This window comes from Ylistrum balloti, unplaced genomic scaffold (genome assembly GCF_031769215.1).
Source record: "Ylistrum balloti isolate Yb309-2 unplaced genomic scaffold, AGI_CSIRO_Ybal_v1 Utg370024, whole genome shotgun sequence".
Classification (NCBI taxonomy): domain Eukaryota; kingdom Metazoa; phylum Mollusca; class Bivalvia; order Pectinida; family Pectinidae; genus Ylistrum; species Ylistrum balloti.
In genome coordinates this window covers 805,997-819,446 of record NW_026782090.1, presented here as the reverse complement: position 1 = coordinate 819,446, position 13,450 = coordinate 805,997, and the positions used below count along the sequence as shown (strand labels likewise).

General features: G+C 33.6%; 1 protein-coding gene across 1 annotated transcript; it reads right to left on the bottom strand.

The window, feature by feature from the left end:
- Positions 1–10,882: 10,882 nt before the first annotated feature.
- On the bottom strand, positions 10,883–12,122 carry LOC132548670 (uncharacterized). The gene is made up of 2 exons (XM_060212549.1): positions 11,882–12,122; positions 10,883–10,974 (listed from the first exon to the last, which is right to left on the bottom strand). Exons 1-2 carry the CDS (start codon positions 12,120–12,122, stop codon positions 10,883–10,885), a joined length of 333 nt encoding a protein of 110 aa, XP_060068532.1.
- Positions 12,123–13,450: the final 1,328 nt, after the last annotated feature.

Genomic DNA, 13,450 nt, shown 5'->3' with positions numbered 1-13,450 from the left:
TCCTTTACATGTTTTATCAATAATTTCGTCCATATGTAAACACATACTGTAGATAAAATACGTTTTATATATTTTTATGTTTCTTGTCCAATCATAAACAGAACTTCAGACTAATTACAACAGAATTTATTTTTGGATTTTCATACAGATAGATGTACATAGTAAGAGATAGGTGACATTCCTTATGATCTTAAACCTGTAGTCAGACAAAAAATATTCCTGATTTTTTTTTTATTTCAGGAGAATTTTTTTTTCCTGTTATAAAACTGATCACTTTGTTTAAATAGTAATACATACCAAAAATAAATTTTATTGGAATTAGTTTAAAGTTAGGATTATTTTGGGGTAAAATCACTGGACTACTGTGCATATCAGTAAATACATATTTACATATATTCAATATATCTTTAATTGCTCAAAAAATGAAACTATTGTTTTCAAAATTCTTCTCTGTTCACTGTTATTATATACCATGTTATGATAACTCACTCTGTATTATAGATATTGTAAAGTCACTGTATAACTATATACAGTGTACACTGTTATATTTACTCTCTTTGCTTTATAAGTTTTGTTCACTGCTGTGTTATGTTGTCCTGCAATAAAAAGTTAACCGAAGTTCGATGTTGTGTCATGTAGGTAATGAACTGATTGAGTTTTGTATAGTCAGTTATACTGGTAGCTGGTCCACCCACAGTACTTTTGTTGACAGTCTTACACACTGTGTCATTTACACTCAACGTTTTATGGTACAGAGAGGTAACGTTGTGTGTTTAGATAGTGTCTTTCAAAATAATTTCAGTTGTAGAAAATGCACTCATGTTAGGGAGTACATGTCTCCACAATTTAAACGTCACATAAGTCGAGTACGTTAAAGTTTTTCGTTGTTTCAGAAATATTTTCTTCTTTCAAGAAAAGTTTCAGAACGTGAAGTTAAACTCAACATGGACTGAAAAGCAATCACAAATTACAGGAGTTATTGTAAAATGCTGTATTATGTAGAACCGACGCCCGCCAAGACAGTCAGTGGTCTTTAAACACAAGGCTGGCCTTGAGAGTCTTCACATTTTCTCCTTAAATATCTTTTAGTGCTATTCCTGTCCAGCTCTTGGAAATTTGGAAATTAGTACATTGCCTGAATTCAGTCATGTAAAATACACGGGGAAATAGTTCTGATAATAGAACCGGACACCTACAATAGGTCTCAGATAAAACTTGCGTTCATTTACCAAAGCGTGTTGTCAAATGTGCTTAAATATTCACCAGAAATGTATCACAATACTGAATAATACATCATAAATGTATTTAACAAACGTGTTGGAAAGGATTTGTGTTTATAATAACAGGTTTACCTAGACAATTCTTCAACGCCCTGTTCATTAGAAGCCGATCTTCTATTTGTAGCGCCAATACATCTACACTAGCCGCCAATTTTGTTTTCTAGAGCTACACATGGAGTTTATTATTACCAGGAATAAAGGAAACTTTTCCTTCGCCTTTTCTGCATCTCAGTCACCCAGTTACAAGAAAATGTTGGACATACTATTAATCCTCGTCGTACTTTTTCACTAGATCTATCCAACATGTCTTCACTATGATTCCATAAAGGGCCACACTTGTCTGTCATCATTTTCGCCTGGCGTACCAGTACAACCTCTGAAACTTGTGTCCAATGTTAGCGATTGCGCGCTGCGTACCCAGACTTTCTCCGAATTCTGGGGTGATGGGTGGAATGACGCAAATTATGCAAAAACAATTCATATATATGCAAACTGAAAGCATTTCTAAAGAGAATATCCCCGTTCAATGACTACGGTAAACATAATCAGGAACAATTCTTCTTTTTAAGAATGGATATTAACGGCATTATGCATCTAAGATAATAATTTTCTAATCAAAGCTAATTTCATTTCTATTTACATGTATACACAGTTCTGAATCACAAATGTTAACATTATTGCTCTTGTGAGATATGTCTGTACTAAGGACATCGTCTATTTAATATGGGTTATCTTTTTCAAACATTTTCCGGATCATACATTTGTAATGATTAGAAATTGAAGTAGACCACACTCCATCACATCTGGACGATAAACTTGCACAAATGAAAATTTCGATCCTTGGATAAGACTTTTGAAGTTCAGCATACATGAAAGCCTCGTGTTAAGTGTGGGAACCTCTCCTGCTCCAGATAAGATATCTCAATCAACCCCCTCCCCCTACAGTAGTCATACTATTATACTGTCACTTTCAGTTCTTTGCCGATTTGGCATTATACTTTGGATTTTGATACACGGGGTTTCGGGACGATAATTTGACTGTACAAATATAACAAATGTTTTTTCCAGTATACAAATTGAATGTATCTGATTTTCTTGTTTGTTTCATAAAGTAGCTTTCCGTTTCTCTTCGGCATCTCCTGGATCCTCAACATTAGTTCTACTGATATCTATATTTTATTATCGCACCTGTTTTACGTATGTGCTACGTTTAGATATTGTCAGGTAATAGATGTTATATCATTTTCAACGTATATTATGTAGCTTTCCGTTTCTTTTCGGCATCACCTTGACCATCTACATACCTCCCCCACCCCCTCCTCTATATCATCCTGCCAATAATATCTTGTTAGGCGCTGTAGTATGGTTGTATCCCGGTTGTGGCGTTTATGTTGTTAGATGGCACCTCTGAATTGCCTTCTTGTGACCTCAGACCTCGACCCTTGTAAGGACAGTGCCTTCGTGTGACCTTCGCTGTAACGAGAACGCAAAACCATGTAAACTTTAAGTAAACAAATAAATAACTTGACGAAGACCACAAACGTCGTAAATAAAACATTTTTACATATATTAATCAGCATGGTGCGGTGAGTGAACCGTACATGTAAAGTAATTAACAGACGATTGGACAAGATATGGACTTGAGTTTGGTCACGTGACGAGGGAGCGCTCCCAGCCTTTCGATTGCAGGCTTGTTTACTTGTTTATTTGAAGTTTCGTATCATAAAAATACCTAAAATGTGTCCGTAAAGTAAGCAATCACTTCAATCAGAAAAGATGTTTCAGATGAGAAATTATACATGTATACATATACTATAGTTATATTTGTCACTTTTCCGATGGGGATTACCATCACACCTGCTTGTTACTACTCAGTACAGCAAGCTCTTTTCACTCATAAAATGTCAGATTTTAACAACACAACGCGACAACGATATGGTGAAAATCACACCTTTTTGAAGATGGCTGAGAAAATTTATAATCAAAATTATATTTTTTTCCAATTTTGATATTTGAACACTTTTTTTTTCAAAATTTCCAAGGTAAATATTTGAATAAAAATTTCTACAAAATAATGTTTTGAGTAAAGGTGCGATATTAACGTTCATTACCTCAGACAAAAAACTAGGTACAGCTGCAGTAGGAAACGACACGGAAAAGAATTACACAGGTTTAAGAGAGAGAGACAAACCCAAGGCGAATCGATCGAGGTGTTATCTCTACAATTGATTTGTTTTTATTTTATTTTCAGCAACTTCATATTTGTTGTCAATATTTTGTTATATGACATATCTTATCGTTTTGGGTTTTTTTCAGCGTTACTTCGTGAAAAAGCAGCACAATATTTTTCTCTGTAGACAAAATCAATAGATGATGTATGGTATTATTAGCATAAGGCTAGAGTTAACATTTTTCCTTATACAATCACATTTATATACATAAATCACTCTAGGGATCAGAGAAAGGTGGTCTCTATAGACAGGTGACCTCTATATAGAAGTTTAATTAAAATAAAAATGATTACATTAGGATCCAAATGTTACTAGTCTCTATAGACAGGTAAATATTACAGGGAAAGTCTTTAATTTGATTACACTTAATCTGATGTAGAAAAAGATACAGATGTCGTCATTGTACATTATAGTTAAACATGTGGGAACAAGGATAGGAACTTCATGTTTAACTGATAAATCCACCATGTAAGTTCTGTCCTGAACCACAGTGTATACTGTCCACATCGGGAACAGAAGCTGGGTGTAACAAACAGTACGTCGGATTTCAAGCTAGCCACTATCTACTGTCAACAAAGCAGTGTATGCTACCTAGTGCAATATAAATATTGAAGATTTACAAAGATGGTAGACAGTTCTACTGATCTACCTATCACACATTTTTACACACCTGATCACTACATACTACAATACATCCATAGGTAACGTAGCAATTCCATAAAACTGACATCAATAAAAAAAAAATCTAACTCCCTCCTGTGTTTTCTACATCCGGTATGGTGGTGTAGATTTTAACGATATTAGACATCAAATAGGATCGCCGCTACTACATTAATCTTGTATGACAAATATGACGTCTGATTTCTCATTAACGCCCAGCCCAAGTGTTACTATTATCTAACCCCAATGACTGTACTGATACTGTAAACTATTTGCATCGAATTCAAGTTTATATTTATTGTATTTTAATTCTTAAAACACAGAAAGCTCATTTGAATGGCTTCTTTCTTTTTTAATCCATGTTACATTACTTAGATATCACGTGATTGCGGAGAGAAACGTTATTACTTTATTCTCCGTCTCATTATTTTACCGTTTAAGAAACTAGTATATGGTGCAACTACATAAAACGGTGTCAGGACAGTCTAAATTGAACTCACCATCACATATATATTTTAATGGAGATTGATTTTGAGCTCAATTGAAAAAAAAGGATACAGAAACAGTGCCTTCTATGTTTAATGATTTCAGGTTAAGTCCGTAGCATCTCGGACGGATCCTGAAGAGAGGAAGCTGTTATTTGTACTTTGGTTTTTACTATATCCAATTCTTAATTTGTAATGAAAGGTGTTATTTAATTGTGTGTCTTTTGTTCAATATTTTCAAGTTGGATTGTTTTTCCACTTTATATACATCAGAAATAGAGATATAGAGGCCGACTATAGTTCACACTGCACCGAACCAGTGACCAGCTTTCCGAGACACTAAAGAATCCTTGAGGGTCATATAGAGTGACCACCATGATCTATAGACAAAAGCCCCAGGCTGAAGTCGATATGTCAACCTGACATATACATGTCCAATCACAGGAATTCTTCTTAGTTAAGTGTGAATGATAGACTACAACTGTTATAGATAATAAATGATACACACGGGAGTATATTAAAATAGCGGAAGTCAAAATATCGAAGAAAATAATGTGAGAAGTCAGACATTTATTCCAAATATGTAACCTAAAAACGACACAACGCCGTTCTTGATGGATTTAAATGCATTTGTGATTCCTTACTTGGCTCTACAGTACTTTATCAAATGCTATTTCATTGACAGGTGCTATACACGTTTGTGGCCTGTATCAAATCTGTTTATATGTCTGTCTGTTTTAAATACCTGGTAATTAGAAAGTCAATGTTATAGAACAGATATATGATTATATTGCTGGCTTCAGCAATAGCCGATATGTTTATAATGAGAAATTACGGGTTACTACTGAAATCATTTCTACAAATGTTTAACCTAGCTTAAACGCTCACTTCTACAAGTCACATCAAACTCCGTTTGACCACTAAAACACAAGGGCTAGTGTACCTCTCCATCTGGACATTTATTTCTATCTCTTTGGATTTTCCTCACTCACCCCCTACATGTAGGTTTAATATTTAGGCTTCATAGTATTACTGACACTATACGGCTGTATGACGCAGTATAATCCATTGTTTAGCTCTTTTGTGTCTTATCCAGATTTGTATTAAATGGGAGATATTCATTTGGATGTCTTTCGTACAGTTTTCGCTTAAACCATAACTTGGTCAATATGAATATAATTTTGATATAACAAATATAGCTTAACTTTACTAATATCATGACCACCAACACGTGACACGTTACCTGTAGACTGACCTCAAAACTTACACGTAATAATAACTAAACTTTGAACACTATGATATGTAACCTTAACTTTAACAAATATGATTTAAATATCAACTAATTTTATTTGTAAGTTGAAATCAGATTTCAATAAAGAATTTATAGGTCATATACATGTTACCCGACCTTAAAGTGTCCTATAGATATAACATTAGTTATAATATAGTTAGACTATAGTGTAATTTGACTGTATTTGACCACTACAAGAAAAAAAGGTAAAACATATTAAAATGACTAAAATAAATGTTGATGCTATTTTGACCAAATCATGATAATTTGATTTTAACTCTTTAACTATATTGAGAGAGTTGTATCTCTGATAATGATTTCTGTAACCTTAAGTTATTTTCAACCGGAATGAATAACTCCCGAATGGAAAGCTTATCAGTGAACATGCTTTAACAACTTTATATAATTAATGTCTTAACACATTGCTTAACCTAGCTGCATGGCGTGATATCAGAATATTGACTTTTAATTCCATTGAGCAATGTCGCATTTTTGTTCATGAAATCCTTTAACTATAAAAATGCCTTTGATAATTGATGTTTATTTTAACGTAATTTTAGGTAATCTTAAAGCTACATTGATCCATTAGATTTAGTTAATCGTTATAAATATTATTAAGATTTCCGGAAAGTGGAAGTGTATTTAAATGTGCCAATGCGTTAAATCTGCAATCATGTTATGAACTTCGGTGTCACGACAACATAAAATACCACAAAATATCCTCTCTTCTGATGTATTGTTATTTGTAAAATATTTTATCAAGGACATTGTTTCTATCGAAGAAGCACAAGCATTTTGGCGCAAATTCCTCATTGAATGATATTCATAGAATCTGTAAGTAGGTGGTTTTTTCTAAGAATACCTACCACCGGACAATGGGTTAGGAACATTTGCCAAATCTCCACGAAATGTCAACTAATTTTTATCACTTGTTTATTTCAGTAAAATAAGAAATTTTATCTAAATACTTTAATAATAACAACTGAAATTTGAAGAACATTTGTACGAAATCTGAACACTACCTTCATAAACGTCTGTTTTCAGTTTATAGTGTGACATTTCTCTGACACTTTGATGTCTATGACATATAACATCACGTGTCGTTAATCACGTGACATGTAAGCTATTACGTGAAGTGACAATCACACATACAATGAGTCTCTGGTCTCTACGCAGTCTGATGTATAGGCTTGGTTCTATGTTGTCATACATCTCGGATCATTAAAATATGTCTATTGGATGCGATATGTATACAAAAAATGTTGGAATGTTTTATTGAATCAAGAAAAAAAACGAGTTAAATAGTCTGCTACCTTGAAATCATAAGTTACATTCATTTACCTATGTACCAAACTTTAGAATTTTATAAAAAAAAATTTAATATTTCACATCAAATTAACTTCAGCAATTTCCTTCTTCCACCCTATATTTACAAATATTAGCAAGAGCTTGAAGTTGTCCCGACTGTTGTTTTATTAGTAAATAAAGGCAAAATTCAATAACTTAATATCTATATTAGGTTCGGTATTTATATTCATAGAAGATAACACAATTGCAAGCATCAATACATTGCTTTTGAAATAACGAAATTGAAGATAGACGATAATATAATTCCTTCGACAAAGTTTGGTTGTAAAACAAGCATTTCTTCAAGATGGCCATCGTTTATCATGGCGATCAATAGAAAAGGGTCAAATGGCAGTCCTAACGCCTCAATTTTTGTCAATGCTGATTTTGAATATTAGATATGAACAATTGATTCGTCTGTATTGGAAAAAAAGCCTTCGTCCATTGTAGAGTTAAAGATTGTTGTACTGTTAGACATTGTTAAGTACAAAAAAGATTTTTTTTTAATTACAAATGACGACGTGGATTGTACATTGCAGAGTAACTGTTTTAGACGTAAACATATAAGGGAAAGTTTGACATATTAAAGATAAAACTACATATATTATGTTTTTGACGGTTTCATCATCCATGATATCACTGAAAACTTACATTTAGATAAACATGCACAATACAGCAAAAACCATCATAATTTGATATCACTCGATTCAGTCATTACACAATGATTTGCGATGAAGACGATCACTTCACTCATCTTGATTTTCCTCTGAAGTTGGTTATGTGTATTTGAATTAAAGCAAATGGAGTCCAACATTGTAGATTAATCATGTGCAACCTCATTTAGAATCGGGTTCTGAGGTCTTAAATACAGGAATTTGATATATGGTCACTATTAACTTTTATTCTGACCTTTTCAGATAAATATTTACATGTAGTTTTTTAACAATAATATATAAAATGCCAATTTACATTTGACGTGTAAATTCATATGAAATTTATTTTATAGTAGAAACTTTTCAATTTATTGGACAACCTATAAGAACAAGACATGTGGTGTCAATGATACAACTATGGTGTTCTGACCCAGACTATCGTATTGACCTGTCAATGGATGTCAACAGAAATGACCATGTTGTGTTCTATTCGACAGGACCAGGTCGTCATATCAATACAGAATTGTCTTTTTGTCAATCATCTAACAGTATGTAAGGTGTGGACACAGACACACACTGTTAACTGGTGCCTGCAAGGGACAGATTGCATGCACCTCCTTCAAGACTCTTGGTATATATATAGGGTCCGGAGCACTTGTCTGGCATCAGTTCTCACTTGTTCATCTCTGAGGTTCTCAAGCTTACAGCTGCTCTAGCACCATGAAGACTTGTTTGGTCGTCCTTGTTCTGGCTTTGGCCTTGATCAGCTGCGTGTCTGCTCAAAATGGAATGCAGGGTTTAATGATGATGTCGATGTTTGATTCACCTGAATGTAAGTATATCATTCTTTCTAACATGGTGTTTGGTCGATAGTTCTACACTTTTTCTATTATCAGCAATACTTACCCGAACAACGAATTTACTTAGAAGAAATGCATACTAGATTCGTGGAAACACTGATATAAGTTTAAGTACGTACAATATAGATTTGAATTGTATATGTTATTCTAAGATTCCTCTGTGTACAATCTTCCGGAACACCTGGTCTTATTTTTGCTATACCTTTTTTGGGAGTTCCCGTGTAAACCTTTCACATTTTGTTCTATGAGTTTTGATCATGATTATAATGACAATTTTTAGCTATCCTCAATATTAAAACTTACTTTATATAAAAACTGTCCTTTAATGCCAGTTAATATTTTGATTTATCAACTCTCATGTTTCTGTATCATAATTTAAGTATAATATATGTATTTAACGATTTTAATTACATCATTTCATTGATTTCTTTATATCTCTTCGATTTGATAACATTGGGAAAATACGATAGCCACGAGTTCGGGTGTTTTCACTTCAATCTGCAGTGATGTACAATGTAAAAATATCACAGTGAAAGAAAAATGTCTGATTTTACTTTCGTTTTTTTCAAGTACACAGTTTTGTACTTGAATCCTGAATCACAGTTATAATAATAATAATACATGGATTTGCACTTTTCTTTATTCATTCGATCATGCGGATTTGAAAACATGTGCCTTCAACCTATAGACGATGTTCATAGCATAGTTATTCCTATATATGTTTGTCTATAAATAAGCTATTTTGTCGGTTTTAAAGAGACACAATTTTTTTTTACTTTACAGTCAGGACCTTGATGATGTGCCAGATGTGTATGAGGACTGCCACAGGAAATATGGTGACTTGCTCTATGATGGGAATGTGTGGAAACTAGTCACGAGACTTAAAGCTAGTACCGATGTTAGGACACCATGTCTTTCATAACTTTTATCTGGATATCACAACAGTTTGCAATAACAACTGTTTTGCCAATGTCACCAACAACAGCATTGCATCAACGTAGTTATTTCATACCAAGATGTGTGGACAACTATCTGATTCTGATGACGTTATACAAACTGTAATGAAGAGTGCAGACAGAAACATTACATTAGCGTCATTGAAATTAGTATTTCAAAATCATCAAACACTTTGTCATTATTATTTATTAAAGCATCGTACATTTTAAAATTTTGTGTTTGTTATGATTAATTAGTGTCACGTGACCATTTTCTTAATACTTACACTCGCTCATGATAGGTAACACGTTATGGAAGAAAATTTTGTCAAAGACCTCCGTATTGCCTATGAGCCCTCGCATGCAACAGTATTTAATTCCAGGGCACCAAATATTCATAGCATTTTAAAATGTGTATCATTGCGTTACAAACACGTTTAAACAGAGTATTTTATTAACTGCATAAAGATGATTTTTTGTTGGAAACTTTACAGTGAATTAAATTGACAGCTTGTTATCAAATATATACTAAAAGGAATACTGAGTAATGCCATGTTTGAATTAAGCTCTGTTTCAATCAGTTGATGTATGTGACCCATGTAAGTTATAGACCGTTAGAGGCAGGCCAATTTCATCATCTTTGTTGTTGGGAGGATCGGGAATGTTGCTATTTTTACAACGAATAGTTGTATTGTTTGAGGTAAACAAAATATCAAATTCGTTTTTAGTTACCAAATAATCTGTCAACCGATGTGACTTTCTTGTCATCAAAACTGAACTGAAATAAATATCTTCATGGGATGTTAAAAAAAGATCAATTGTAACCGCAGTTCTCCAGTTATAATGAGGTGTATTTGGTGATTTATTTACCTGTATCGGAAATAGCTTAAAAGACTTTGATACTGTAGTGTTTTTGTATTACTTTTGGCTTTGATAATATAAATGTACGAACTTTTGACATCATAAAATACAAAACGACTGACACAGATAGATAATAAAACAAGTCATTTTATTAAAGAACAATTATAGCGTGATATAACGCAGTAAACAGCACTGACAATATCTACCAAATCTTTTCAAACTACCCTCTCATAAGAAAAGGTCATTGTCTAATAGAGTCTTTTACATGATAACACTACATCAGTTGACGAATGAACACATTTCTATCATCATGCAGGTAACGAAGTTAGAATACTGCAAACATGTCTGGCACATCATGTACGGCAGCAACACTGAAATAAAACAATATAGAATTAAAAGTTGACGAACATGATATCGGAGGAATATGACGACGTGCCTCGAGTTCCACACAGAAAAATGTGATTAGATAATAATAACTACTATATAATTAGAAATCGTACAACGACATTTTTATGTGTATAAAGTTGGTGCTATATTTCAAAGTATGAAAAGGGTAAATACAAATAAATCATAAAAAAATCACTCAAAACAGAAAATGCAAGTATCTGGCCTTTCTGTAATATTCTTAGACTCCCAGACAAATAATTTGTATATCTTTATCGCGATTTTGTGTCACAAATTCAACTGACGCTTGACATACAGACAATTATAAAACAAAACGTTTGATAGGAATAACATACATTTGTTCACACATCTCCTGCCACTGTGTTGTAACATTATAAAATAACCATATACTCTACTTCAAAGAAATCACCAAGAGAATGTGGCATTATTAATTCTTAGACAATTAAGCTTTCTTATAATTAAATAAAACACTATCCAACAATGTTATTGCTTATTTTGTATTTTTGTCAGTCGTTTCAAGGTTTCAAAGTTTAGGCCTTGAACATCGCTGACGGGTCTAATGAGGACGAGACATCAGTACGATGAAGATCAATTCATTGTTTGGCACTATTGTATCTATATATTTAAAGGCACTATTTACTTGATCTTGTACAATGTTTTACATTGTAGAAAATGACATGATGATTGTAAATGAAGTTAAAAACTACCTTTTATCTTTCTCAACTATACGTTTGCAAAGTAGGAAATTCATTTTCTAAATCCTATAAATTCTGTTTATGACCAAAATAAAGAAATAAATGAATGAATAAATAAAAACATTACTGGAGAACAGAGAGACATATCTAATACTAACGCCAATGAATTAAAACTTACATTCTTGTTGTCTCAAATAGTTCATCATAAACAGTCGGCTACCCATATTACTTCCACTTCCAGGAGCCAAATTTGGCATCTGTTCTTTTCCATTTTCCTGTCCATTTCCCATACCAGGGACCATACTATTGCTAACCCTAGGGTCCATAGCTGAACCCATCAGTGCTCCCATACCGCGCGGCTGTGCCGACACAATACATGCTGCAGTAGCGAATATAACGAATAGTCTGATGGTATCCATACTGACCGGAATCTTTATGGGGACTAACATCCGACACTCCAGCTATTTATATATATACCCCTTGTATATCAGGGCGAGCAGGTGACAAAATAAATAAGGCCTTCACGCCGGACCCAAATAATCCATTATTTGTCGCTTTTGCACTGTCCTGTGACCGCGGATGACCAGGAGAGAGTACAATCTTTTACATCATAAATCACCAGGAGCTAGAAGTATGATGCGGTGTACCTACGTCAATTAATTTCAGTCTTTGTTGGTTTGAAGTCTTTTGTCAACTATAAACAAATACAACTTTTATGGTGCGGTTTCATGGACTATTAATGTTATTATATCGATGACACACTGTCCGGAATGTAGACATACTCATCAGAATTGGGGATGATAATAAAAGACTCACCAGTTTTCGAAATGTAGAGAGAAAACACGACTTGCCGAAAGAATAATAATCAATCTCTAAGCCATTGAATCTAGGGAATAATATGAACAAAAAAACAAAAACAAAAAGAGCCCTAAGCCTAAAAAGGAATGGAAAATAAGACCAGGTTTTCCGAAATAGTACTCGACTTCTGCTTCATCAACAACACCCGCCATATAAACAACTGAGAACCGTTAACGAACAACGTCATATTGCTCGAGACAACAGAATCTGTCCCAATGAAATCATTATGACGACCGTCAATGATAGGTAATACTGTAACGTAAGAGTCATTATTACCTACACTTTACATCCTTTTATTCTTCATCCTGCATATGTCTTTGGCGTCACTCTAACGATGCATCTTAACCAATTTCAGTATCTCAATGCCCAATATCTTCTGTCACTATAGACGACTGACAACCCAGCTCCTTAGAATATGTCAGCAGAAGCATGATCCACTGTTTGAGATATTTGTCTTGTTATCAAGAAGAGCAAATTTTGCACTGGTGAGAGAGACCCTCGACTTTATCCTTGTATAGGCAATTTTTACTTCTACTTTCTAAAGATGTCCATATTTGACAAAATATTTTTACCGAATAGTCCGATATCTGTTGTGTTGGTTTCGCTTATTACCCTATTGACTAAAGCACAAAAGTGATTGCCATGTTGGTATTTTCTTTGTGTGTTTTATTTGAAAGGGTCATTCATTATTCATTGATAAGATTATGTATACAACATTTTTCATTTACTACGCTTTACTTCTATCGTGCTACCTAGACCATTTAATGATGTATATCAAGCACAGATACGTATCTCTCCGTCATGGAAGAAACGGCAAATGTTCAACAATCAGCCATTCTTAAGGTCTAGAGAATGACAAATGAATGCAGCACGTTAGTTTGGTTGCATA

Excerpts from the sequence above, each read along its gene's own strand:
- LOC132548670 (XM_060212549.1), bottom strand. The coding sequence starts at position 12,122 with ATGGATACCATCAGACTATTCGTTATATTCGCTACTGCAGCATGTATT. Across the intron at positions 10,975-11,881 it reads CTATTTGAGACAACAAGAAT|TGTTGCTGCCGTACATGATG; the intron begins GTAAGTTTTAAT and ends GTTTTATTTCAG.